The following is a 27,644-nucleotide window of genomic DNA, read 5'->3' as shown; positions in this document are numbered from 1 at the left end:
CTGCACTATTTAAAGCCAGCATGCACCTCTTAAGGGGCAGATACTTGATGTTATTTGACAATTGACAACATGGGAGAGGCAGAAGAATGGCACAACATGGCAGAGAGCTGGCAGGATTTTCCTACACTGCCCTGGAGGCCTTGTTGCAGAAAGTGGTGAAGAGGGAGAAATGACAAATATCCGAAGAGGGCCAGACAAAGTTTGTGAAGTTATTGGGACCAGATAGATTGTTGTAGTCAATGGAAAAGTCTAACCCCAAGGACCTGGATTCAGTGCCACAAGAAGCTCAATGATCTGACACGAATGGTCAAGGTCAGTAAATGTACCTTCAAATGACAAATCCCACCAACTTCATCACAAGCTTCACACACACCCCTCAATGCACACTACCTTCAGCACTCACCTACCAACAATGTCTATCAATTATGACCCACACCTCACATGTAAAGCTTCAACTCATCATCACACACTTCAAACTGATGCAAGCCTCACACTCATAGCTTGCAGCTTTCACACACACCCAGCTATTCAACCATGATATGTACATCAGCCAAAAGCACTGCACCACACTCTCTGGTGCATTTCCCTCTCTCTCGTAGGGGGAGGTGGTGAGTAACTGGAGGCTGCAGCACCCACCAACAGGGGACGGGCATGGCTCCATATCCTTACCCATATGCGTGGAAGAGATGGGGGGTGCTATGACTGAGGTTGTAGCCAGTGGCAGACCTAAAAGCATTGAAGATGCTGGTATCCTCATAACTAATCGTCCTTCTTACATTCTACTTACCTCTCATCCCACAAACTCTTCTAATTTACCAGCTGCAGACGGCAGAAGCCTGCACCTCCTACTTTCCTCCCGTCCCTCACTACAACCCAACCCTTGTGTATTTCTCCTTTCAGAAACCCAAGAACTGCAAATCTGGCCAGACAGTGGTGGAAAACTAAGAGGTGGAAGTCAATGGGCAGGATTTTAACTGCCAAGGGGAGGTGGATTCAGGTGCGGGCAGGTAAATCCCCAAAAAGTGATGTCGGGTTAGGAACCCCGCATGACTCCGGCAACTTCCAGACTGAACACAGGCAGCTTTGCAGGTGAACAGGGAATGCGAATGGAGTTGTCAGGTAAATAATTACAACATTGAAATGGGCAATTATCTCAGGACTTAGCCCAGCATTCTGGCTTTAAACAACCAGTGCGCAGATTTCCCAAACTGTGTGGAACTCAGCAGGGCCAACCAGAAGAGTTTCTTCAGTGAAACTGACTGGCTGGGAAGCCTTCAAACAGTGAAACTGTCCAGCTGCAGTCCTGCCTAGGGGAGAGGCTGCTGCTCAATGCAACTCTTCTGAGAGTGTACCCTTACTGTTTGACAGGTGATTTTCATCTTCCTTGACACAATAATAACACTGTAACCACGGAGCAGCTTCTGTACCTCTGGCTTGGACCTCTGATGAAGAATAAAAGAGGAGCAGCAACACCCAGAACCAAGAGCATCAAGAGGAGAAAACCAGCAGCAGCGCCAGCTGCCTTCTCCTCAGCCACATCCTGCTCCTCAGAACAGATGAGAGGGACAGAGAGATCCGGCTCCAAGGAGACAAGACCCCAACACAGGCTACAAGCAGAGGATCAACTCTCTGAACATGTCAGAGCACCAGTGCCTCAAAAGGCTCAGACTCTCACAACAAGTCGCTGCTGACGCCTACAGCCTCCTGGACCAAGACACTGCACGAGGTGGACACATATTGCCAGCAGTCGTTGGGCTGCTTGTCACTGGTGACCCCACCCCCTCCACGTCCCAGTTCCCTGTCTCTCCCTAGAGTTCCATGTTGTCTTCTCCTGCAAGGAGAGAAAGCAGAGTTGGGACTGTGAAAAATGGATTGTGTGGAGGAGTACATTTGTGGAGGGTGAGTGAGGCAGGGATTTGAGATGGTGTAAAGATAAGAGTGAGTGTGAGTGTTGGATGTTCAGCTGGCACTGTGAGTAGGTGCCTGGAGAGAGGAATGAGTGGAGCTGCAAGGTGTTTTGTTCTGAGGGTACCGTGCAGGAGAACACTGGGAAAGTCAGAATGTGGGACTAGGCGCCAGAAAGTGTTATGACATTCACCTTTCCTGCCCCCTCGAAGTCCTTGAACCTCTTGGGGCACAGTCTCCAGGTTCGAGGGGCCATTTGCTGCTCATTTCCTCGGTCACTTCCTCCCACATCTGCTTGACTTGAGAGGGTGGCCTCTCCCTCCCACCCTTGGCAAAAATCACCTCACTTCAGTAGTTCAGATCCCACAGCAAGATCTACAGATAAGAGTCTGAGACTTGGTGGTTGGGGGCAGCCTTCGCAGGTCTCCTCTCCGTTCCTGTAATCACTGAAGTCTTAGGAAGCAATGTCCAGTTCAGCCATTCTGACCCCTGCTGCAGCCCCTTTAACTAGAAACCCTTTCTTTGACAGATTCGGTGGGTCATTCTGACCACCCTCTGATTGATCAGGAATCCAAGAAGGAGGATGCTAATAGCATGGTTGAATTAACGAGCCACAGCAAAGCCGCATCAATGTTTCCAGGTTCCTGACCTGCTACCAGCCTCCCATTGAGTGTGAGCCTCTTTACTTGCCATTCTGCCCAATGATGAAAAAGAAAAGCTGTCACTCCCACTGCTACCAACGCAGATGGGAGAGGGTGGCACAGTGGTAATGTCACTGGATTAGTAATCCTGGGACCCAGGCTAATGCTCTGGGGGGGTGTGGGTTCAAATCTCACCACAGCAGCTGATAGAATTTAAATTTAATTAACAAATTTGGAACAGAAAGGTAATGACCATGATAACTATCATCGATTGTAAAAGCCCACTTGGTTCACCAATGTCCTTTAGGGAAGGAAATCTGCTGTTCTTACCTAGTCTGGCCTCCATGTGACTCCAAAGTCACAATAATGTGGCTGACTTTTAACTGCCCTCTGAAATGGCCTATAGAGCCACTCAATTCAGGGGCAATTATGGATAGACAATAAATGCTGGCCCACATCCCGTGAAAGAATTTTTAAAAAGTACTGACGTTGTGCGTGCTTTAGAGGATAGCTTCAAGGTGAGATCTGCATCTGAGCATGAGTGGCCTGCAGCCAGGAAAGGGTAGCACAGATGTCAGCTTGCTGGTGGGCAAGGTCGTACATGAGTTTTGCTGTGGGGCACCTGGATGATGGCCTACAGAGGAAGGCTGATGGTCTTGCACAAAGGAAATGCCTGTTGCAATGGGAAGCTTGCTAGAAAGCCTGTAGTCAATGTCATGGAGCATTGACCCAGCCAGGATGTAGCGTTTGATGGCAGATGTCTCAGCTTCTATCGCAGGTCAATCAGAAGCCGCTCAATGTTTGAATGCTGCAGTGAAGTTCAGTCTGAAATCCTGCAAAGTCCACTTGCTTCCACACAATCTCAAACTGCTGCTATCATAGCTGTGTGCAAAGGGACTTCTCCAGTAACCTGCCCTCCAGCCCATTACGAGGATTACTGAGGCACCGCCAGTGAAGTGTCAGTAGCACCATGGAGCACAAACTTGCTGTGCTCTCTCAGGATGACAGCATTCATCCTCTCACCACCAACAGTGCCCTTTGCTGTTGCTTGGCAGCCAGCCCAGACTACTGCTGCCCATGCAGAGATGGTGCAGTCTGAAACTAAACCTTCTAGGGCCAAAGCTGCTCGAAGTTGCCCTGCAAAGCCACCATCAGTCTCTCCCAGTGAAAGGCAGCAACATTCCAACAGCCACGCAGTAACCAATGGGGTAGCAATGCATCGGAGCACTAGGATAGGCAAAGGCACATGATAGATCGACACTAAGAGAATGCACAAGGGTGCTTAGTTGTTGTTTGTATGACATATAGCATGGTTTGATTTCTAACTTTGGTTTGGAGTGTTTATTTTGTTGCAGTTGTTAGTTTTGCATTGTGTCCAATCGCACAGCATGACAGTCAGTAACAGAGAGAAGGTAGGATGTGGGATTGTTGGTGAATGGGGAATCGATGTCGTATTTACTGGTATTGGAGATGAATGAGTCATTCGGGGACAGCACAGCCAGAAGTGGGCTGTGTTGATTGCCTTCCCCCTCTTCCTCCTCCTCAGCTGGTTACCATGCAGCTAGTGGCAATGCCTGTGCCCTAGTGATGGCAAGGTTGTGCAGCATGCAGCAGACCACGGTATATCTTGACATCCACTCTGCTGAAGTACTGCAGGGTTTCTCCAGAGTGGTGCAGGCCGGGGAGATGGTTGGATTCTCTCTTCTTGGAGATGCTCATTGCCTGGCACTTGTGTGGCACGAATATTACCTGCCACTTACCAACCCCAGCCTGAATGTTGTCAGGGTCCTGCTGCATATGGACATGAATTGCTTCAGTACTGAGGAATTGTGAATGGTACAGATCATTGCAAATACCTCCTGCTCCTGCCTGGAAGGAGCCAGATGCATAAAGCCATGGCCATGGCCACCTTCACAGCCAATGACAAGTCATCTTCTCCCTACTCTGAGGCTGCAGTTTTGATTGCAGCAGGTGGCAGATTTCAGACAGGACATCCTTAGTAAAACAGAGACATCTGGCCCACTGTTTCTTACTTAGACTGAGGTAGGAGAATTGCTTCCCAGTTAGATATTGTTTCCTTCTGAGAGCCATTCCCTCCTTCCTCCTCCTCCCTCTTCCAGATGTTTGTCATACTCTGTGTCACCTCTGCTTATTCTCCCTACCATGCAATAGTCCAAGGAGAATGGATACAACTGCCTCTATGTCCAGGAACATGTGCTTTGTACAGAATATTTGAGTTTAGGATAAAGTCCTGAATGCGCTGCATCACTTCCTACAGATGTTAGCCACTTAAATAATTCTGGAGACCACTAAACACTTCTATAATAACAGCGAGACCCAGTAGGTATTAATCACCAACCAGCCTGTAAGTTATTAATGATTCTTTTAAATGACGATGATGTGGGATCCTTTCTGCTGCTGAATGCATGTTCACCTCTGCAGGTTTAAGAGATCGTGTTAGCTGGCTCCAAGGGGTAGCACTGGCATCAAATCAGCATTACACACTCATTGTCACGGTCTGCATACTTCCGGTGGGTGCTCACTGCATGCATGCTAACAATCTTACCAAAATGACATCTGGTTTGACTGGTACCAGAAGTGTGCGCTCACATAGTTTGTACCATTTTTGAGGCAAAACAATGCCCGTGGTGCCAAAAAATGGATATATAGAGTTCTTTTAAAATTTCACAGCCAAAGAAGTTTATGAGACTGATACTCCATCTCTGTCATGTTCCTAGAAATCTATTTCTTTTTCCATGCAGCCCAGTAGAGGAATGATAATTAGACACATATTTAAAACGCACAGCATTACCTTAGTTTCTTCTTCAAGTTGCCTCTTTAGTTCTTCTATTTGATGCATAAATCCCTGCTTACTCCTGGTGAGCTGGGATACCATACTCTCCTTTTCTTCCAGTTGTCTGGAAATTTCACCTTTAGGAAAATTTTTTTAAAAAATCTTCATCTTTTTGTTTCAGGAAGCAAAAGAGTACTTTCCAATTGGTTGTTAGTAAGCATTGTGTAATATAAATGTTCCACATGGTTAATATTGTTTCAAAGACAGGTTTGAAAAATGGCCAAATAATACTCATTTTCTTTCATCCACACAGTTCGCGTTGCAGCACCGACTCACCGTTTTCTGCATGTAACCGGGATGCTTGAGCAGTCAAGTCATTAATGCAACGTGCATGCTCATTATTCCTTGCCTTCAGTTCACTTAACTGATCTTCCTGGGTGCGACATGTTTTTTCAAGGTTGACCTATTTGCGAAATATAAAAATATACATTGCATCATTATATTCTAAAGTGTATTCAAAACTATCTGAAGTAAGAACATGTCACTGTCACATCCAAGTGGTTCCAAACTCTTCCTTTGCTGGGTTTTATCTTCAATGATCATCTCCAATTTTGTTTAGTATGTCTATCTCCTGTGGCATTGCTCATTAGTCATGGGCCCGGAGCAGGGTTTTGATGTTTCACTGCCAAGCCAACGAGCCTCTCTGAGGCCAAACCTCTGGTATACTCTGGGCGGGGATTTTCGGGCCCCGTCAGAGCCAGGAATAAGACAGATGGGGGACTGAGAACGTGGGCACTTGTCAGGATGTCAGTTTCCTGGCACCATCTTAACAGATCCGGGATCAGAACCAGCAAGGCTACTCACCCCAACGCGAAGGGTACCTGATTATGCGTGTTAAAAGCCTTGTTAAATTGTTTTTAATTTAAATTAAAGTTTCCTGCACTGGTGTAGGCCAGTTTAGGTGTCTGGAGATGGACACCCTGGAGCCAGACAGGCCTAGAAGCCATCCCTACCTGCTTGGGTGTAAGAACAACCACATGCCACTCACAGTGGAGGCCTGGCTGATAGAATAATTTTTTAATTAAAGTTTCAAAAAGTTGCCAAGAGGGTGTCTCCATGTTGAAGTACCCTCTCTGCCACTTACCTGCTAACATAGCCTGTTGCTCCTTTCAAACTGAAAGGCTCTGATTGGCCTGACAGCTTCAAGAGCCTGCCCGCTGCCCTTAATTGGACAGGGAACCTGTCTCCATGCCAATTAAGGGGGCACCTCCATTAAAATCCCAATGAGTGACTGTTTCTTCCCTGGGGGAGGATTCAGGAGCTGGAAACAGTCCCGACTTCTGTTTCTGCACCACGAGGGATAATCCGGCCCACTGTATGGAATTGGTTTATTTAGGTACGTCTTGAGATCCATTTGAGACTAATTGCTCAAAAAAGCTGATGTAGTTTAATATGTCCCTGTAAATATCCAGTTCTACTTGGGTAGAGGCCAGAGTCAGAAAAAAAAGCAAGAAATGATAGCTTTGAATATCTGAAATGTGATAGTCACATAGTGAATAAAACATTTTATATACATGAATCTGCTTGGATTGATCAGGTCACATTTTCAGTTAAGAAACCAATGCTCATTTATTTGGACTTACTTTTGACTTAGACACAGATTCCACATTGCTAGCAAGGTCATCGACTTCCATCTTCAGCTCACTCTTTTCCTTCTCAAGCTTCTGTTTCACACGTTGCAGGTTGTCAATTTGTTCCCCAAGCTCTGCGACACTATCAGCCTGTTTCTTACGAAGAGCAGCAGCCGTGGCTTCATGCTGTAGGGTGGATTCTTCCAGATCGCGACGCATCTTCTGAAATTCCAGTTCACGTTTCTTGTTCATCTCAATCTGCGCGGCTGACGCGCCGCCAGATTCTTCGAGTCTGTCGCTGATTTCTTCCAGTTCACGGGCAAAGTCGGAACGCTGCTTTTCCACCTTAGCTCGAGCTGTGCGTTCGGCCTCAATCTCCTCCTCAAGGTCTTCGATTCGGGCCTAGAAATGTGAACAATTTAACTTGTATTCTGAGGGTTAGATGAGAATAAGTCAGTGAAAAGCACCATTTATTCACACACTCATTTTACCTGAAGTTCTTTTATTTTTTTTTGGAACTGCATACTTAGGTTCTGTTCATCTTCGATTCTGCTTTGAAGCTGGCTGATTTCAAACTCCTTCCTGTTCGGAAACATTAAAATGAAGAATAAACTATGTGGAGAAACAGGCATTACACTTACATCTACTCCACTGAAAATCCAAATCTACATTTGCAAAAAGCTATAGAAATTTAAATCCTGCCGTTAAGATGCATTATACAAGATTTTGGTTTGGATAAAGGACACTACACTGCTGTGTTATCAGATACATTACAATATTCTGATGTCTGATCATCCAATTTGCACTTTGTGACTGTCTGCCAAACTAACTTGCACTTGATTACTACTTTACGTTTGTACAAAGTTGTATATCGCTTTCACAGATCTAATACACAAGGAACTATAACTGTTCCTTGCACACTTAAGTATTTTGTAAATGTCTCTCACTTTTTAAATCTTTCTTCCATTTGTTGTTTGTCATTTTCTAAATCCATGAGGGAATCCTGAGAAAGTTTCAGATCACCTTCCAGTTTCCTCTTGATCCGCTCAACATCCAAGCGAAGTTTTTTCTCTTGTTCCAGAGACGCTTCAAGCTATGAAAGAAGGTGGATATTGAAAGGGGTCACCAAGACAATATGATGGGATCTGTGCACATCAAAGAATGTACTGATTTTATACTTATTTTGAGGATATATACATCGTCAACTTGCAGCTCCAGTTTCGCCTTTGTTTTGGTCAGGTTGTTGACTTTGTCTTCCTCAGCTTGGAGATCATCTAAGATCTGCTGGTGGACCTCTTGCAAGGCTTTCTTCTCCTTTGTCAGCTTAACATTCGATTCATCAAGGGTAGCCATTTCCTCTGTGAGGTTCTTAACCTGTATGCAGTAACAATATATAAGAAAACACAATAGATGGGAGTTTGCAGACAGCGGTGGATTCAAAGTGCTTGTGGTTGCCTATGAAGTAAGTCTCACAGAAATCTAGCAATCTCACTGGCAAGAATTTCATCTCTCTTGCCGCACAGTGGGACTGCAACTGATAGCATTCTTTACTGGGCATTCACAGTGTGGAGTAGCAGTGAGGTTATCAGGCTGTCTGAGCGGCCAATCACATTAAATGATTTTCAGATTCCCAAACAGGAAAAAGCAGTGAAATGAAATCAATTTCAAAACGTTATTTTAAATAGAATAAATTACAGATTGGGACATACCTATGAGGTGAGGGTAGGAGGTGAAAAAAATTCTGAGAAGCATATTTTAATTAGCTTTAACAATCTACTAATTCATCGCTTAACAGTTTGCAAAGTTAAATTAATTGTCAGGCCAAGTTCCGATGTTGATCAAATGTTATTAATCACGTCACTGTTAAAAACCCTGTTACCCACAGGGTGTAAATTTTTTTGCAGTTTCAAACAGCGATATGGGAGCAAGAAGGTTAAAATTCTAGCTGATGCCATGGTGATTGTGGCTCTGGGACCAGCCACAGACTTCCACCACCCAAGCCTGTCCCTAACTCTCCGACTCCCACAAAATCCGGGCCATAGGTTTCAAAATCCCACAGTTTGTGAGCCAGAAAATGTGTACCATAGGGGTGAAAATTTACACAGTCTGCTTCCATTTTGGTTGCTTGTTTAGAAGTTCTGCCTTAATGAATTAAAATGAATTAAAGATGAATTGTGGGAGCTCTTGCAGTGCAGTGGGTAGCACCACTTTCTCTGAGCCAGAAGCTCTGGGTTCAAGTTCCACTCCAGGACTTGAAGGCCAAGAAAAGCACGTTCATAACATGGCTGAGCAGGTTGAGTAATAACTTGCAAATCCTTCCAAAGTGTGGCAGGTTATAAGAGATTCAGCCATGTGATGGAAAGAAAGCTGGAGCCTCCACCATCACTATCCATAGCTCTAGGACTACAATATGCGTGTAAAAGTGTATGTTAGCAACTCAAACTCTCTGGGGGAGCTGGAGGGCTGGTATGGATCAGAGTGGTGCCAATAGCTTGGGGTTTAATCCCTGTTCCGGCTGGATTTTGGATCGGCCTCCTAGGCCTCCATGGTGCAGTGAGTCGGACCTGCCTTTGGACAGAGAACTGAAGAAGATCGATTGCTGTGGGAGATTAGAACACAGATCAAATATGTGACAACAATTTAGATGTTGCACTAAATTCTGCTGCATCACACATCACGGGCAGGATTTTACGACAGCGGGATTTTACATTCCCGCTGTCGTCAATGGGATTTATAATGGCTCGCCGCATTTTACGGCCCCGTCAACGTGAAACAGGGCCGTAAAATTCTGCCCCACAAGTCTACACAAGGAGCTCTCATAAAATGGTGTTCAGGGTTTAGAGTCAAATGTCACTCTTTCCTTCAAGTGAATACATATTTCTCTTTTCACTTGAAAATACTACCATTTATTGTTTATTTGGGTATCCTCCACAGTATATTACATTTCACCAACAAGAAACTTGTGTAAACAAGATACATATCAAACTCGAGTTCAACATAAAGTACAAACACAGTGTATTTTAAAGTTGATGAAATATGCTAATACTTAACCATAGCAACCAAAATGATTATTTGTACCTTGTTTTCAGTGGAGTGCAAATCTTTTTCCACTTTGGCTAACGTGAGCTGCAAGTCATCAATGTCTCTTTTCAACTCTGTGCATTCATCTTCAAGCTTCCTCTTCTTGGCTGTAAGTTCAGCATTCGCATCCTCTTCATCCTCTAGACGCTCGTTCATCTCTTTAACTTTAGCCTCAATCTGAATTTTGTTTTTTATCAGCTGGTCGCACCTTTCCTCAGCATCTGCTAAACTTTCAATTTCCTTTGAAGTGATTAAAACAACGTGCTTTCAGTGCAACCCATTTTTGAGTACCATAGAGGTATTTAACTAATTTGTAAAATGGTAATTTACATACCGCTTGCACTTGCATTTGTAGGTCATTCTTTTCCTGCAGAAGGCTAACCATGTTCTCTTCCAGTTCCTTCTTTCTTGCTTCAGTTTTGGCATATGCTTCTTTCAGCTTCCCAAACTCCTCTTTCATGTTTTGCATATCCTTTTCAGCTTGTGCACTCCTCAGAAGAGGTTTGATCTTGAAAAACAGTTTCATCCATGACCAATGTTTGACATTCATGAATGAACGGATGTTGTACTGGATACTGAAGATACTCTCCCTGTGTAAAGCAATTAATAAGGAATTTGTGTTTTTCTTTAAAAAGGGTTTATTATTCAAATCAAGGTTGTTACAGGTTGTGAACAGTTCTCTTGTACCTTCTTTGCATCATCCTCTGAAATTCTACTCGCATTAAGAAACCACGACATATGGCTTGAGTGCGGGTAATAAGCGCAGCCAACCTTTCGTCTCTCATCTCTTCAAGAGCACCCAGGATACCAGCTTTGAAGAACACCTGCAAGTGCAGAAAATATCTTTAGGAGTTACTTCTGTTTTTCCTATTACCCAGCTATTTATGAAGCTTCATTATTTTATTGAAGTAAATTAGGTCTTTACCTTAGTGTGTCCAAATTTATATTGGGTATGATCAATATTAATGGAGGATAGGAGTTTCTCTGAAGCCTTCTTGCTGTCAATAAAGTGACCTTCTGGGATAGCACTTGCATTGAGTACTCTGTATCTGTTTATTTTAAAACATGTATAGTCATATTCCCATATTTATGCCTTTACAATTGTAGCATTTTCACGTTTACTTTTTGCTCAACAGATCTTTGCATGAAAAATATTATAATTTGCAAATTAAGTTAGTGGTGAATTGTGAACAACTTCCTTCAGAGCTGGGTAAAGTTAAGAGTGCCATTGTTTTTACTATAACTGCCATTTTTGTAACGCATAACATTTTGTGTTGTATATGAAATGTTACAAACTCCAACTAGTTACCTTTGTTTGAAATCTGCGTAGAGGATTCTGCTTGGGTATCCTTTTCTACAGATTCTGATACCCTCAAGCACACCATTACACCTTAGCTGGTGCATAACTAGTGAATTGTTCATTGCACCTGTGTTGTGGTAAGAATACAATTATAATTTTGTCGCACTTTTTTTCACAAATAGGGAGAAAGAAGAATAAAATTGATTGCTGGAACTTACCTGGAGTTTTTGTTTCATTTGGAATAATGCAACGCACAAAGTGGGGGCGAGTGCTTCTCAAGGTGGACATCAGCTTGTTCAGATTTTCCTGTGTCAAGCAAAGAACTTAATAACCAATAGCAATTGATTTCTTGACTGAGCCTCACGTAACTAAGTAACTAATTATTGTCAATGTCTCATTACCATGCCACAGGTACAGGTTTATTTAGGAAGATTGGAATTGACAGTGCAGTTAGAAGAAAGCCTTTAAATAAAGAACTTACCCTAAAGAGCGCAGACACTGTTTGGAAGGAAGAACCCTTCTTCTTTATACCTTTCTTTACTGTACCCTCTACAAAGTATATATTTTGTCATTAGCAATTCATAGTATGCAATGGTATAATAAATTATTCTAATATAGTAAAGAATACAGAACTTAAGAATTTTTAACATTGAATAGTTTTGTTAAATAAAGCAATTGATTTTCAAATGACATTTATTGTCCATTTCCAGTTGCCCTGAGAAGGTAGATGGAGGGCCACCTTCTTGAGCTGCTGCAATCCTCACTGTGTCTGTTTGCCAATGGTGGTATTTTTCATAGCAGGATTGAGTGGCATTAAGAGTCTCATCACTAATTAGGGACGTTTGTGAACCAGGTTGATTATTACAACATTGTGACGCTCGCCACAAATTACCAAGTTGGCCACCTCTGGGGGTAGCAGGGGCATCAGGAGCAGGGGAAATGGAGTTAAACTCACAACTTCTCAGTTACCATCTAGGACCATAACCATTGACCTACTGCACTGCTATTTTTTTGTTGTTGTTATTTATATCTGGATCTATTAGTGTTAGGAAATAGAGAAAGTTTGATTAAGTTATATTGGTATTTGTGGGTCTTAGGAATGAGTTTTAGCTTTAAAGTTTAAGTTTGATTTGTACTTCTGTATTTGTGTGTTAAGAAAAGGTCAAATTGAGTTTTAGTTTCACTTTAAAAGGTGCCTGCATTTCTAATGAGAGTTCTACAACTGTTGCAGCTAAGTTAAACAAGAGCAGAGAAACTGGATTGATGCCTAGCAACAGGAGTCCAGAGAGGCAGGTCCCTCCCACAGACACACACACAGAAGAAACTAGGAACAGCAGTTTGATTTGGAAGCTGTTTGAGTTCAGTTGTTTTGAAGACAGCTGCCAGGAGAGATTAGAAAAGGGGACAGATAGCCAGGCCCAAGCTAAAGAAGACCCCAAAATCCAGGGGAGTGGAACAAGAGAAAGTCCCAAGAAGACCTTCTAGTCGAAGGGAAGGATAGGAACTTGGAAAAGGTCCTATTAAGTGAAGTTAAGTGTGAGGAGTAGAGAAAGGCTCCAAATTTCAAATTTCAAGCTTCAAACTTAAAGAGATAAAGGCTTGAGAAGTCAGAAGGTCCAAAGAGATAACTGAAGGCCTGTAACTCTTTGCTATGGGCATGTGAAGCTGTGGTGTACTGTTGACAGCTAAGTCAGTGACAGAAAGTACGTGGAAGACAGCTTGAATGTGTGTGGTGACCCAGGGAAGAGGAACATCTGAAGGAGAGTTCAAAACCCTGGAGGTGAACCCTTGCAGAAGGCGTCTGAGAGAAAGCATTGGTTTGGGAGAAGATTCCAAGGTGAGTTCTTGGAGAGTGGAGATTAGAAACCCTCATGTGAAAGGCAGAGTTCAGTGAGACTGGTTGGCTCATGGTGTGACAAGCGCCTTGGGGGAGTTGATGAGAGATCCATAGCATCTGATTGAGGCGGCATCTGTCACTTGGTTTCAGAGCGTGGTGTGTCTGACCACAGGTCGCCTATTGGTTTACATGGACTGTGTACTTACTGTGAACATTAGAGTATAAGATAGCTTTTGTAACTTACATTATCCTTACAAATCAGTATATATCTGTAAAGATATAGTTGTGGGTGAAAGAGTATTGTAATATAGTTCATCTTTTCTTGTTAAATATATGTTTTATTCTTTTGTTAAAAGTTCATGAGCTGACACCAGTGACTCTGTTCAGTAGCTACTCCCCATGTATCTAAACAAACAATTAAAAATTAGGATCTATCAAGTTGGGTTCCACTCTGGGATCAGGCTTGTCCAGGAGTAACATTAGCTGGGAGCATAACAAAGTTGGGGGTCTTGCAGGATTTGAAATGCGGACAGCGGGTGATTGGATGTGGAATAATCATTGGTTCAGGATTATCGTTATAAAGTGGGATTGGAAATCCTTGAATGTTGGTGGGATCTGTGAATCCTTATCAAACAAGTATGTTGAGATACAGAGGTTCTGGACAATGGAATTGGAGCTGCTGTGAAGCATATTATACAGGTTGGAATTTGAAATGGCTTTGGAGGTTGCTAAGACTTTTCTATGATGAAAAATGTAAACCGACTGGTTTACAGAAATTAACCAAGAGTAAGTTGATGGAATTGGCGGATAAGTTGGAGTTAGAATTACCCGAAGGGGCGAGGAAAGCAGACATAGTTGAGATAATAGCACAGTATTTAAAACTGGAAGGGGTACTAGAGAGATCACGTTCTCCATGGGGTGAGTCAATTGAGTTAGCTAAGGTCCAGTTGCAAATGAAGCAACTTGAACATGAAAAGGAACTGAAAAAGCTTGAATTGGAGGTGAAAGAAAAAGAAAAGGAAAAAGAACGAGAGGAAAAAGAAAGGGCATTTCAAAGGAAGCAAGCGGAAAGGCAGGAGAAAGAAAGGAAGCTGGAACTGGAATTTCAGGCAAGGGAGAAGGATAAAGAAAGAGTGGCAAGGGAAAGAGAGGAGGAACAAGAAAGGGAATACCATCTCAGAAGGCTGGAAGTTAAAAAAGAGATCTCAGATGCTGAGGAAAGTTCCGATGATGGAAAAACCTGCAGCTTGAAACCGAGCAGTGAGATGTTTAAGTTTGTGTAAGCTTTCCCAAAGTTTGAGGAAAAGGATGTGGAGGTACTCTTCATTTCATTTGAAAAGGTAGCTAGGCAAATGAAATGGCCCAAAGAAACCTGGACATTACTTTTACAGAGTAGGTTGGTAGGTAGAGCTCATGAGGTTTATGCATCACTGTCAGAAGAGGTATCAGTGGATTATGATGCAGTAAAAAAGGCTATTCTGAGGACGTATGAGTTAGTCCCTGAAGCATACAGGCAGAAATTTCAGAATATAAGGAAACAGCCTGGGTAGTCCTATATTAAGTTTGAGAGGGCAAAGCAAAGTAATTTTCACCATTGGATAAAAGCATTAAAGGTAGAGATGATGTGTGAAGCTCTGAGGGAAATAATTCTCTTGGAAGAATTTAAAGATTCACTTCCTCCTGTAATTAGAATCCATGTTGAAGACCAGAAGGCTAAAACAGCTAGACAGCAGCAGAGATGGCTGATGATTACGAACTAGTCCATAAATCTAAACCCTTTTACCATCATCCCTATAAACCAGAGAAAGCTAGACGATGGGAAGGTGAAAGGAATGCAAGTAGCTAGGGAAGAGAAGGGACAGTTGGGAATTCTCAGGAAATTTCTCCTCAGACCAGACAGCAAATTGCTGAGGGTGGCAGTGATATTTGGAAGCCTAAGTGTTTTCACTGTAACAAGGTGGGGCATGTTAGGGCAGATTGCTGGAGATTAAATTGTGGACGTATTGCAGTAGTAGGAATGCCTAGAGAATCCTCAGGAATGGTTGCATCAGAAGGGAAATGGTTGTTAAAACTGTAGCAGTGGTACAGGTAAAATGTGTTCCCTCAGAACATACAGGAAAGGGGAATATGGTTCAGGATAGCCCAGAGAATTCTTCTTTGATTGCTGGTGAAGGAAGTCAGGCTAACAGAGGATCTGGATATTTTGTTTCAAAAGGAGAAGTGTTCCCTTACATTTACAACAAAATAAGTAAACTGATTAAAATATTGAGAGATACAGGGGCAGATCAATCATTGATGGTGGCTGATGATACAATTTGTGTTCCAGTTAATTTTATGAAAGAAAAAGTATTGATAAGAGATATTGTGGAATTTATGAACCAGCTTCTTTGTGAAATTAATTTACAAAGTCACTTTGTAAATTGAATTGTTACAGTGGGAATTATTCCTAAATCACCTATTGAAGGGGTGGATTTTATTCTGGGTAATGATTTGGCTAGTGGAGATAGTAATGTGGGAGTGACTGTATTGCAGCAGGCGGTTGATCAGGTTGATGCTACCCAACTTCAGAAAACTGCTGTGACCAAAAATGAAACATTTATTGCTGATAACAAGCAATTGAAGGAAAACCTGTTGTTTCTTGCTAAATAAATGTTTTATTCTTTTGTTAAAAGTTCATTAGCTGACTACGGTGACTCTTGTTCAGTGGCCACTCTCCACGTACCTAAATAAACAATTAAAAGTTAGGATCTATCAAGCTGCATTTCACTTTGGGATCAGGCTTGTCCAGGGGTAACATCAGCTGTGATCATAACATTAGGTAAAGTTAGAAATACTTCCAAACTCTCGGATGGATTTGAGCTTTGTACCTCACTCTATAATTTACTTATTACTATGTCCTTTATAAAACAATATTTATTGTTAACGTACATTTGATATACCATACATTTGTTGTAATGTTGATAATCTATTCAAAAAGATTGATTGATATTTGACGATTTTAATGTATAATGTAAAATAAATGTTACCTGCAGATGACATGTGAGAACTATACAGGTATGCAAGAACCTTAAGTGATGATTTCTGGTATAGTCCAATTACAGTTTCATTTAAAGGGTCCTTATTCTTGTCCAGCCATGAAGTAATATTGTAGTCCACGGTGCCCGCATAATGGATCAAGGAGAAGTGAGCCTCATTTTTGCCTTTAGTAACCCTGGGCTTCTGGAAATTTACTGATTTTCCAAGATGCTGATCATACAATTTGTTCTTGAATGTCATATCTGTAGCCTTGGGGAACATACATTCCTCCTCAAGGATTGAGAAGATGCCCATGGGCTTTGAATGTAGAGAAAGAAACAAAAAGCATTAATTATCTCAATTATTACAGTGAGGAATTCATACTAGAACTCTATATGAAAGTGTATACATGAGAATGACCACTTGGTGAAGGCCCTGTTGGCATCCATGAAACCAAACCTTGAAAAGTGAATCAAAACCATAAGGATAGAAGGGGAATGATCAACATTAGTCAACGAGCTTGGAGAGGAAAATAAACCACAAATTTCTCCTCACCTTTTCAATGAGTTCAATGCAAGCTGCCAGGTCCATACCAAAGTCAATGAATTTCCATTCAATTCCTTCCTTTGTATATTCCTCTTGTTCTAAGACGAACATGTGGTGGTTAAAAAACTGTTGCAGTTTTTCATTAGTGAAGTTGATACAAAGTTGTTCCAGGCTGTTGAACTGAGGAATGGCACAATACGTTAAGATGATAGACATAGATTTCGCATTGTATTAATAAATGTTGTCCTTGTCAGACTATTGCTGAGAGCTTTACCTCAAAAATTTCAAAGCCTGCAATATCCAAAACACCAATGAAATGTTGTCTGGGTAGCTTTGTGTCCAATTGCTGATTAATTCGTTGCACCATCCACAGGAACAACTTCTCGTATACTGACTTTGTCAGAGCCCCCACTGCAAAGTATACCTGGAAAAGAAAAGAAAATTAATGTTTCAGTTTCTGTGAGCTGCGAAAATTGTGCCTATTTCCTTTCTTCCAGCCAACGCATTACCTGTTGTACAGTCTGGCCTTTGGTAACAAACTCATTGCCGACCTTTACTCTTGGAAGGCACAGTGCTTTGAGCAGGTCAGCTGCGTTTAGGCCCAGAAGGTAAGCAATTTTGTCAGCAACTGCAAAAAAAAAATATTGGTTGTTCATGACATGTTTTTGGTTTCTCCCTAAGCTAACTGTAATCATTTGGCAATACAACATATGATTTTTATTTGCACATTTAAATTTGCATGTATTATTTATTACTGACATACTTCTACTGGTGTCAGTCTCACCTCTTGAGTTAGAAGGTTATGGGTATCTTCCACTCCAGAAAATTAGGGCGGAATTTTCCACTCCCACCAGCGGCAAGAATCATGGAGGACCAAGGGCAGTTAATTTGGCGGGAGGCAAAATATCTGTTTCCTAACGGCAGGATAAACTATTGGAAATTTTTTCTCCTGACTTTCAATGTGGGTTAAAAGTGGGTCGAGTTTCTAGACAAACAATGCCCTAGGGAACCCTACTTGCATGAATTAGCATTTCATGCATGCTCATTAAAAGGCCGCCTCACCGGAATTAATTCACTCTCCAAATTAAGTTCTCCGCCAGTGAGAATTTAGAACATTCAGTTTTACAACTGCATATAAGTGGCGTGCACCAGGCGAAGTTCACTTCTTCCACGACTTTGAGGTCCGTAGATGTTGCTTTTCCTTTCTTGGGGACCCGGCATAACTTCACCCAAGTGCCGTTAGCAAATGCTGCACAGAGGCTGGACATGGGAGGCAGGTAAAGGCTCGGTGGGGGTGGGGGGGGGTTGTGGGGTGGTGGTTGGTGGTGGTGGTGGTGCAGGTAGGTGGGAGCAAAGGCTGGACATGGGGAGACAGTTGCCGGGGAAGGGTGGGGGAGAGAGTGCCTGGGGAAGGGGGAGGATAGGGTGTCCAGAGAAAGAGGAGGGAGAGTATCTGGGGAAGGGGGAGGGAGTGTCCTGAGAAAGGGGGAGTGTCCTAGAGAAGGGGTCAGTGGTGTTGAAGGTGTGGTCCTGGGTGTGAACTCAGGGTACTGGTGATAGGAGGGAACAGTCACAGTCGGGAGTGGCAGGGAGTGGGATGTGGTAGTGTGGCAGGTCCAGGGTGAGAGTTTGGTAGATGAAGGTCTCATCAGGGAGGGTCACAGAGGGGAACAAGATAGGTGGCTCAGATAACGAGAGGTGGCAGAGTGAGGATGGGCATGGGGACGGTACCTGGTGTTGGTTCTGAGGGGAGGGAAGGCACGTGGAGGTGGATTGTGATAGGGTTTAGGGTAACTGGGGAGGTTCAAGGGTGACAGAGGGGAGAGGAATGGTGATATTAGGTGGGTCAAGGGTGATGGGGGAAGTTGGTGGGTGACATGGGGAGATTAGGAGGTGGTGGAGCAAATTTGAAGAGCGATGTGTACCATTTTTCCAAACTGACCTTGACCACGCAGTTAGTCAGTCAGTGAGATCCCTCGAGGTGAGAGGAGGATTTTTGCGGGTGGGTGGAGTTCAAGGTAAGCACAAGTGGCCAACTAAGTGGACACCATAATAATTATGAGGCCAGTGGATGTCAGCCATTCTCAGTTGTGTTCTCCTCTCAATGGTGAAGCCCACACGGCAGCAGGTTTGTTCCTGACTCACAAGTCTCATAACATCGAGATCCCAGCAAGGTGTGGAGCTGCTGTTCATTCTGTGCCATTTGCCATCCCTGCAGTCAAAGACAGGGACAAATGGAAGGAGGGAGGTGGATGCCTCTGAGGGACACAGCTGGTGGAGGGAAACCAACTCCCGACTCCAAACCTCCATCCTCCCGGGTGAATGCTCATGGCTGACAAGGCTCAGTCATTAGTCGTTCCAAGCTGCCAGGCAATGGTCTCTCTATATAGTCTTGAGGGTAGCAGGGGCAAGTGAAATAGTGTCAGAGTGAGGCTTCTTGCACATGGCTCTCAAAACCCTGGTTAAAGAACAGTGTCTCCATACGCATTCGTGTATGAACGGTGATGGAACACCCATCTCTGGTCCAGGGCGTCCTTTTACTGGAAGGGGTGGAGTGGGGATGCCATGTCTAGATGGAGGACAGGTGAAGGGTTTAGCACTGGCCTATTGGCTTTGAGATGGAGGGAAACCTGTAACGGACATGCTCGCTAAATGCATCACTTCAATTCGTTCACACATCCACTGAGGTGTCGATGATACAGGCAACCCTGCCTTGGTAATGGCTCTCATCTAGAAGGAGGGCCCGTTGCTGGTTGGCACAGGACCAGGAGGTGCAAGGGCCTGACCAGCAAGAGGCAGCGGAGCCTCTAATGGTCAAGATGCTGGTGAATATGGACCACTGCAATGGTGAACATTGGCCTGACCATGGGCGTATCTCAGGCGGCACTCTTATCTAGAGATGAGCGAAAGGCAATGCCGGAGACTCCCAGAATGTGGTTGCTCACATCTTCCAGACTCTCCAGTACAAGCTGCGGCCTCAAGGATTTAGGAAGAGTAGTGCAGAGCTCCCGTGGCCTGCACTGAGTGAATGTCTGTCTGGGTGCCATTTGTATATGGTGCCAGGACCTACGACCCCATGAGGTAACACTGGGGCGGGCAACTTCCTGCCCGCCTCGCCATGAGATTCACCGAGCTCCTTGCTGATGTATAATTAATGAGCTAAAAAGTGGAAGATCGCGTGTAATCACCTGCCCCATCCAGCTGGAATCACACCAACCTTCCTGCCCGCCACCGGACTTACGGCGGGATTTTCCGCTCCCGCCCGCCGCTGGGATCTTCCGGGCCTGGAGCAAGTCAATGGACTTCTGGCTGGGGCGCCGCCTCGCCCACAGTGGGCCCCACCCATTACAGGGCCGGAAAATACTGGGCTTACTCTCCAGAATGGAAAGTTCTGCCCTTAAACACAGAAGTCTAGATTGCCACTTCATTGCAGTACTGACAAAGTTGCACTGCCAAAGGTGCCATTTCGGATCAAGCATTAAACCAGTGATGGGCAACCTAGGCTAGTGAGTGTGCCGCAAGATCGAAATGGAGCATATGCGCTAACCATGATCTGCAAAAGTGCCAGAAAAAGTAACATAAAAAAACGTAACCTTCCACGTCCACTGGTGTGGTTACCGAGATGGTCTCCCGGAACAGGGTAATTTTGCTAACTGAACTTGCGTACCTAGGATTTGTGGGGTGTGCCAACTGAACCGTAGCAGTGCTTTGACTGGACACAGAGCAAGCGCACGGCTCTCATAGTCAATGTTGTGTGCAATCAGCACACACCTCACTTCACGTGCCCTTGCTTAACGTGCGTATCTCTTTAGTAATACGGGTAGGAAAAAACTATGCGGATGGAAACCAGCGGAATTCGGCAATCCTGCGTGTGGGCAACGGTCACCAAAATGTCTTGCACTCAGAACTCTGACAGGCCGCAAGTGGCCCACAGGCTGCAGGTTGCCCACCATTACATTAAACTGTCTCCCGGCAGATGTAACATTTCCAATGGCACTTTTTGAAGAAGAGCAAAAGAGATCTGCTTTTCAATATTTATCCCTTAAAGAACATCACTAAAACAAATGATGTGGTCATTATTCCCATTGGTTTTTGTGAGACATTGCTATACTTCATTGGCTATAAATTGTGAAAAAATTCTATAAATGCAGGTCTTTCCTTTTCTATTGATCTTGTGTGGTTTATTTATTATTACTTTGGGCCTTGAACAATGTCCCAGTAGAGGAGCTCGATCACACAATGGCAAAGACACTCTTTTCACTTTTGGATTCAAATCCAGCCCAAACTAACCAGATGTTGTTCTGTTATTATATAAATTGAGCCCAGTACCTGTTTACAACGATTCAGAGCTACATGTGGTCAGTTGCTTCTTTCTATACTGCCTGCAGTCAGCATACTTGTTCAGGGCACTGCCCACCTATGTCAAAATGCTAGTTCAGTTTTTAATGTTAATAGGTGAGATGGTTGGATAGATAGCAGAAAAAAAGGTTATAACTAAACTTTGATTTAGACCAGTTGATGTATACTGTAAAAGTTGTGCAAGTCAATCTCCTCCAGGTTGTTCCATGCTTATCGTAAAATACAATATGCCATCACTTCATTGATTTAAATCCAAATTATATTATGGCTCTTGCATGGACATTACGTGACAAAACTTTGGTATAAATAGATCAATTACCTCTGCTGTAGTGTCTGTAATTGTTCGATATGAAACAACCTTGGACAGTCTTGTAGTTTCTAACAGGTAGGAATCCAAAGGGGAAACACTCCCCTGGTTAGGTGCTAATTAGCTGTCTTATCCTAATAGCCTAGAAGGTTGGCTGATATTGGAGCTAGCATTGGACCTGATCAGCGCCGGATTGTCACTCCATGCCCAATTACTGAGCTCAATTCTTTTTTCATTCTATCGTGCCTGACCTTCTGACTCAGGCTGGGTGAGATCCAGGCAATGCAGTGCGTCCCCAGGGCCCAGTGTCAAAGGCCAGCAGAGTCAAAGTGAAGGGGGTTTAAAGGTCCATTAACATTCAAAGGTCCTTGGCAGGCCAAGGAGAAGGTAAGTGTCTAAGGTAAGTGGATAGGATTGAGAAGTGGTGGGAATTGAGTTTGGTGGGGGTCAGAGGTCGGTGGGGGTCAGAGGATGGGGTGTTGGAGGTCAGGAATTGGAGGTTGGCAATCAGAGGTCGGTTTGGTCGGAGGTCGGGGCGGTCAGAGGTTGGGATGGTCAGAGCTCGGGGGGTCGGGGGTCATAGGTTGGGGGGTTGGAAATCGGGTGGGTCTGGCCTCGGGTTGGGTCAGGCCGAACCCAGGTGGGGTTGTGGGGGAGAGTTTTGGGCCTCAGTGGGGGGTGTTGGGCCTCAGGCCTCGGGTCAAGTCGGGTTGGGCCTAGCGGGTCTGGGGGGAGTGTTTTGGGCCTCGGTGAGGGTATGGGGCCTCCGGGGTTGGGAGGTGGGCAGTTTTGGGCCTCAGGCCAGGTCCGGTCAGGCTTGGTGAAGGTGGTGTGGGTGAGAATCAGGCCCAACACGGGAAGGGGGGCAGGGGGGTGTCCCGTGCAGGTGGGGGAATCTTGTCGGGTGGATAGTCAGGGGGTGGGGGTAGAGCCCTGGGCATTTGGGGGGCTGGGGAAGTCCTGCCAGCCAGTGGGTTGTCAGGGAGTCATTGGCAGGAGAGGGTGCCCCCTGGGGGGGGTCAGGGCTGTGAGGGGAGTCGCGTTGGGGGTTGGGGTCCTGTGGATGGGGTAGTCGAGGGGTGGGGGGAGCTCCTGAGGGGTCAGGGGTGCGGCGGAGTTCTCTGAAGGGGGAAGTCAGGAGGGGTGGGGGTCAGCAGGGGTGGGTGTAGTTCCCTGGGGGTTTGAGGGGGGTGGGAATCGCGTGGGGTGTTAGTCTGGGTCTGCACAATAGTTATCCAGAAGTTAGCAATGATTTTAATCCTTCCAACTTTTTCTGGGTAATTATTGGCATAACCCAGTCGGAACCATCCAAAGTTTAAGATTTAAATGGTATTTTTGGATGGTTCCCAGCGCAGGGCAATTTCCCAGGGGAAGTTTGCAATCCTCGGCAATTGCCATGGAAACCTTACTTGGGAATTGCGAAGGGGATTCCCCAGTGCAGCTTTGGGGTACCCCCCACCAAATTCAGTGCTGCGGAGCTCGGAAGTTGCGGCACCCATCTCAATAATGACAGGAAATAATCTCCTGAGTTGGGGCACAGCATATTATTAGGGGTTATAATGTTTTTTACTCTGCCACTGACTGTGAGGTATCTGACCTCAAAATGTTTGATGCCGATATTAAATAATAAAAGTGGGTAAATTGTTCCACTGAACTGTTTTGTCATGTTGCATTCAGAGTAATCCATGCATGTTTGCCAGCATTCAGCCCTTGCTGATATGTATTTATGTGATCTGCTTTAACTAATTTAAGAACAGAGCTCTTTCATGTAAAGTATAGCAAGTGTTTTGAATTAATGTACCTTCTGTGCCATCAGGCTCAGCTTGTTCTTCCCTTTGCTTCTGCTTGAACTTCATGTTTCCATAGTGCATTGTTGCACCGGTTATCTTGTAGATGCTGTTTTTCTCGTCATTGGAAAAGCCCAAGATATCAATAGCTTGCTATAAATTCAAGGAGATGATATTACAATCAGTTTATCAAACTCAGCTGTTATCATAATAATTCATGTACGCTGTACTCACATCAGTAGCTGCCAATTCTTCTTTATCATCAATACTCGGAACCGTAACCTCACCCTGACTGATATAAGGATAGTCAAAGGGATTGGTGGTGATAAGAAGCATTTCTAAAGCAAAGTAGATGACAGAGGTTGTTTAAACATCACGTAACATGATGAAAAGAAATACAAATGTGCAAAAGAAACATATAGGGGTTTCAAAAACTGTAAAGGGTGAACAGACTCCTTACCAATAAGTTCTGGTCTTTTGTTGGATGTAATCTGGTAGTAAATGTGATAGCTTCTTTCGCATAGCTGTTGGAATGTCACTCTGGATTTTTCCAACAAGTCTGGATGGGAATTCAGATCAGTTACATCTCTGTCACAAGTTTACCAATGTATTTATTTATTTATCTTTAAGTTAATCAGATTTGAAACGCTTACATGTTTCAATGTCTGCTGAAGCCAACTTTGCCGTGGTTCCAAAGTGTATTCTGATAAACTTGCCCTTCAGAAATAAAATAAAGTGAATTCAGGGGATATAATACTTTTGTTATTGTATATGGAGGTGATTAAATGCTATCAACTTTTTTCACAAAAGTAACATTAATTTTCTTTTCAGTGCTGTTTAATTTTAGATATGTATTTCCATTTGAACTTACAAAACGAGATGAGTTGTCATTCCTTATTGTCTTGGCATTACCAAAAGCTTCCAACAATGGGTTAGCCTGGATGATTTGATCCTCCAGGGTTCCCTAAAGGGTACATTTTGTTTTCAGTTAACAGCTGAGTAAACTGCATTAAGGCATAAATGCAATGAAATACATTTTTAAAGTGTCATTATCTTCTCACATACCTTCGCCTTTGACATTTCATCCTTCTTCTTGCACACATCACCAATAGCTGCAATTATTGCAAAGTACTGGATGACACGTTTAGTGTTCACAGTCTTTCCTGCACCAGATTCTCCACTGAAAAGTACAAAAATGATCATGCATCCTCTGCCATTCCTTAGGTAAGTTAGAGGACGTGCTACTTTTTATCAATAAATTCCATTTTATAGTGCCTTTAACATATTAAAATATCCCAAGGCTCTTCACAAAGAGCATTATCAAACAAAATTTGACACAAAGTCAAGTATTTGAACAGGTGACTAAAAACTTAGTCAAAGAGGTACGATTTAAAGATGATCTTAAAGGCGGAGTAAGAGGGCAGAGAGGTTTAGGGAGGCAAATTCCAGAGATTAGGGGCTAGGCAGCTGAAAGGCATGGCTGCCAATGGTGAAACAATGAAACCTGGGGGTGCACAAAAAATCTCAGAGGAGGGCAGAGATTTTAGGGGGTTGTATGAGATTACAGAGATGAGGAGAGGCAAAACCACTGAGGGATTTGAAAATAAGAATGAGAAATTTAAAATCGAAAGGCATTGCCGGACCAGGAACCAATGTAGGTCAGGGCGGACGAATGAACAGGACTTGGTGCGAGTTAGGATATGGACAGCAGGGTTTTGAATAAGCAGAGGTTTACAATGGGGCATTATGAACAAGGCGTGATGGAAAGTGCTACAGGAAGGAAGTGTGACACAGTGTGAGAATTTAAATGCATTACAGATTATATGCCTATACATAGATATATAACTAGTGAGAGAAATTCATAGACTTGTGTAAATTATTTACTTACGTGATCAGGATAGACTGGCTTTCACGATCTGTAAGATGAAACATCGAAAAAGAGGAGTATCATTAGAAATTCCATTCCACTTAATTGTAAACTGAAGTTAAGTTGTAAGTTGTGCTAATTGCCTATAATTATTAAATGAGGTATACAAAAATAGATACATCAGTGCTTATTAAATAATAGAAAATTAACAAGTTACCTGTTAACATGGCCTGATAAGCATTGTCAGAGACCGAGAAGATGTGGGGAGGAGCCTCCTGCCGTTTCTTCCCTTTGTAGCCAGTCACGACTTCAGGGTTGTACACTGGTAACCACTTGTAGGGGTTCACAGTGATGCAGAACAACCCGGAGTATGTCTTTAAAAAGCAAGAATCAATTAGTGTTGGCACTTTGTGACTTAAACTGGATTTTCAAAACTAAATAACACCATCACCACCCCCATCAGTGTCACCCCGGTAACACCATCACCGCCCCATCAGTGTCACCCCGGTAATGTCATCATCGACCCCATCAGTGTCACCCTGGTAACGCTATCATCTAAATATTGAAGGTGTCCTTACATAGATCATCCAGGCTGCATAACGCTCTTTGAGATTATACAGCACACATGCTTCATTCAGGTGGGTCATCATGACCATGTCCTCAATTTTGTCAAATTTTGGGGGGTTCCTTGGGAAGACATCATTGGGTTTCACAGAAATTGTCTGAAATAGATAATTTGGCAAGAGTAATTATAATATAGTTTTATAATTCATGATGCTAAATTTGGAAGTAGGACAAGCAGTTCTATCTATTAAAATTGCTGAGATTCACCAACCTTCCCATCTGCTCTTTCCACTTCAACCTTGGTGCTATCTTGGCTCTTAATTTTCCCTTTTGCAAACGCCGACTTGGAGTCAATCACATAACAAGCAGTTTTGGCATCGAAAGGCCTGTTCTGTGCCTCAATTTGCTCCTTCTCAGATTTGCGAAGGTATGGAGCAGCTGCTCCAAAGATTTTCATGTATTCAAAATTCATGGTCGCTGTGTTTCACTGTGTGGAAAAGTTCACTAATTTCACTGTATTTCAATTACAGGTGAAATTGCAGAGGTATCCAAATTCAGCCACTAAAAGTGTTTGACCTTGAGTTTCTACTTGTTTCCTCTAGCTAAATCAGCACAATTCACGTGCAATCGGCTTGACCAATGCAAACGATCACAGAATATCAAACTTGATTGATACATCATCCACCACCTCCAACATCCATTCTCTCCACCACCGGTGTACAGTAGCAGCAGTGTGTATCATCTACAAGATGCACTGCAGCAACTCAACAAGGCTCCTTCGACAGCACCTTCCAAACCCATGACCTCTACCACCTAGAAGGACAAGGAGAGTAGATGCATGGGAACACCACCACCTGGAAGTTTCCCTCCAAGCCACACACCATCCTGACTTGGAACTATATTACTGATCCTTCACATTCACTGGCTCAAAATCCTGGAACTCCCACTCAAAGTGTGGATGTATCTGCACCACATGGGCTGCAGTGGTTCAAGAAGGCAGCTCAACATCACCTTCTCAAGGGCAATTAGGGATGGGCAATAAAAATGCTGGCCTAGCCAGCGACGCCCACATCCCGTGAAGGAATAAAAAAAAAGTTATTTATGCAGGACACAATTTCAAAATTTGCAGATGATACAAAACTTGGAAGCATTGTAAACTGTGTGGAGGACAGTGCAGAACTTCAAAAGGACATGGACAAGTTGGTGGAATGGGCAGGCAGGTGGCAGATGAAGTTCAGTGCAGAGGAATTTGAAATTATTAATTTTTGTAGGAACAACATAGAGAGACAATATATAAAATTAAGGGTACAATTCAAAAGGGGATGCAGAAGGAGAGGGACCTGTGTATATGTTCAAAAATCATTGAAAGTGGCAGGACTGGTTGAAAACAAGGTTAAAAAAGTATATAGTATCCTAGGCTTTATTAATAGGGGCATAGAGTACAAGAGCAAGGAGGTAATGTTAAACATGTATAAGACACTAGTTCAGCCCAGCTGGAGTATTGTGTCCAGTTCTGGGTGACCCACTTCAGGAAAGATGTGAAAGCATTGGAGAGAGTGCAGGAAAGATTCACAAGAATGGATGCAGGGATGAGGAACTTCAGTTATGAAGATAGATTGGAGAAGTTGGGATTATTTTCCTTGGAGAAAAGAAGGCTGAGAGGGGATTTGATGGAGGAATTCAAAATCATGAGGGGTCTGGACAGATGGGGTTGAGGGAAACGGTTCCCACTCATGAAAGGATTGAGAACGAGAGGAGACAGATTAAAGAAAATTTGCAAAAGAAGCAAAAGTGACATGAGAAAAAACTATTTCATGCAGTGAATGGTTAAGGTCCGGAATGCCTGAGAGTGTGGTGGAGGCAGGTTCAACTGAGGCATTCAAAAGGGAATTAGACTGTTCCTTGAAAAGGAACAATGTGCAGGCAGGAGAATGGCACAAAGTAAATTGTTCATTTGGAGAGTCAGTACAGACATGATGGGCCAAATGGCCTCCTTCTGCGCTGTAAAAA

General features: G+C 43.6%; 1 protein-coding gene across 1 annotated transcript in view; it reads right to left on the bottom strand.

Moving 5' to 3' along the window:
• The window catches only part of LOC144699638 (myosin-1-like), a 33,398-nt gene extending 7,292 nt beyond the window's left edge, over positions 1–26,106 (bottom strand). Inside the window, exons 1-28 of the mRNA XM_078570728.1 lie at positions 25,906–26,106; positions 25,649–25,792; positions 25,288–25,444; positions 25,092–25,119; positions 24,269–24,383; positions 24,075–24,167; positions 23,857–23,920; positions 23,664–23,762; positions 23,438–23,541; positions 23,218–23,356; positions 17,260–17,378; positions 17,025–17,174; positions 16,760–16,930; positions 16,216–16,522; positions 14,864–14,869; positions 11,834–11,901; positions 11,571–11,658; positions 11,362–11,479; positions 10,978–11,101; positions 10,740–10,876; positions 10,387–10,642; positions 10,050–10,292; positions 8,169–8,345; positions 7,919–8,064; positions 7,463–7,553; positions 6,984–7,373; positions 5,677–5,803; positions 5,359–5,477 (exon numbers count right to left, since the gene is read on the bottom strand). Coding sequence (XP_078426854.1) covers positions 5,359–5,477; positions 5,677–5,803; positions 6,984–7,373; positions 7,463–7,553; positions 7,919–8,064; positions 8,169–8,345; positions 10,050–10,292; positions 10,387–10,642; positions 10,740–10,876; positions 10,978–11,101; positions 11,362–11,479; positions 11,571–11,658; positions 11,834–11,901; positions 14,864–14,869; positions 16,216–16,522; positions 16,760–16,930; positions 17,025–17,174; positions 17,260–17,378; positions 23,218–23,356; positions 23,438–23,541; positions 23,664–23,762; positions 23,857–23,920; positions 24,075–24,167; positions 24,269–24,383; positions 25,092–25,119; positions 25,288–25,444; positions 25,649–25,792; positions 25,906–26,106 — 3,981 coding nt within the window. The remainder of the gene's footprint in view (positions 1–5,358; positions 5,478–5,676; positions 5,804–6,983; positions 7,374–7,462; positions 7,554–7,918; positions 8,065–8,168; positions 8,346–10,049; positions 10,293–10,386; positions 10,643–10,739; positions 10,877–10,977; positions 11,102–11,361; positions 11,480–11,570; positions 11,659–11,833; positions 11,902–14,863; positions 14,870–16,215; positions 16,523–16,759; positions 16,931–17,024; positions 17,175–17,259; positions 17,379–23,217; positions 23,357–23,437; positions 23,542–23,663; positions 23,763–23,856; positions 23,921–24,074; positions 24,168–24,268; positions 24,384–25,091; positions 25,120–25,287; positions 25,445–25,648; positions 25,793–25,905) is intronic.
• Between the last annotated feature and the right edge of the window lie 1,538 nt (positions 26,107–27,644).

The sequence above is a fragment of the Cetorhinus maximus genome, chromosome 24 (genome assembly GCF_964194155.1).
Source record: "Cetorhinus maximus chromosome 24, sCetMax3.hap1.1, whole genome shotgun sequence".
NCBI lineage: Eukaryota > Metazoa > Chordata > Chondrichthyes > Lamniformes > Cetorhinidae > Cetorhinus > Cetorhinus maximus.
The sequence above is the reverse complement of the archived record's forward strand: the minus strand, read 5'-3'. Positions and strand labels throughout refer to the sequence as shown.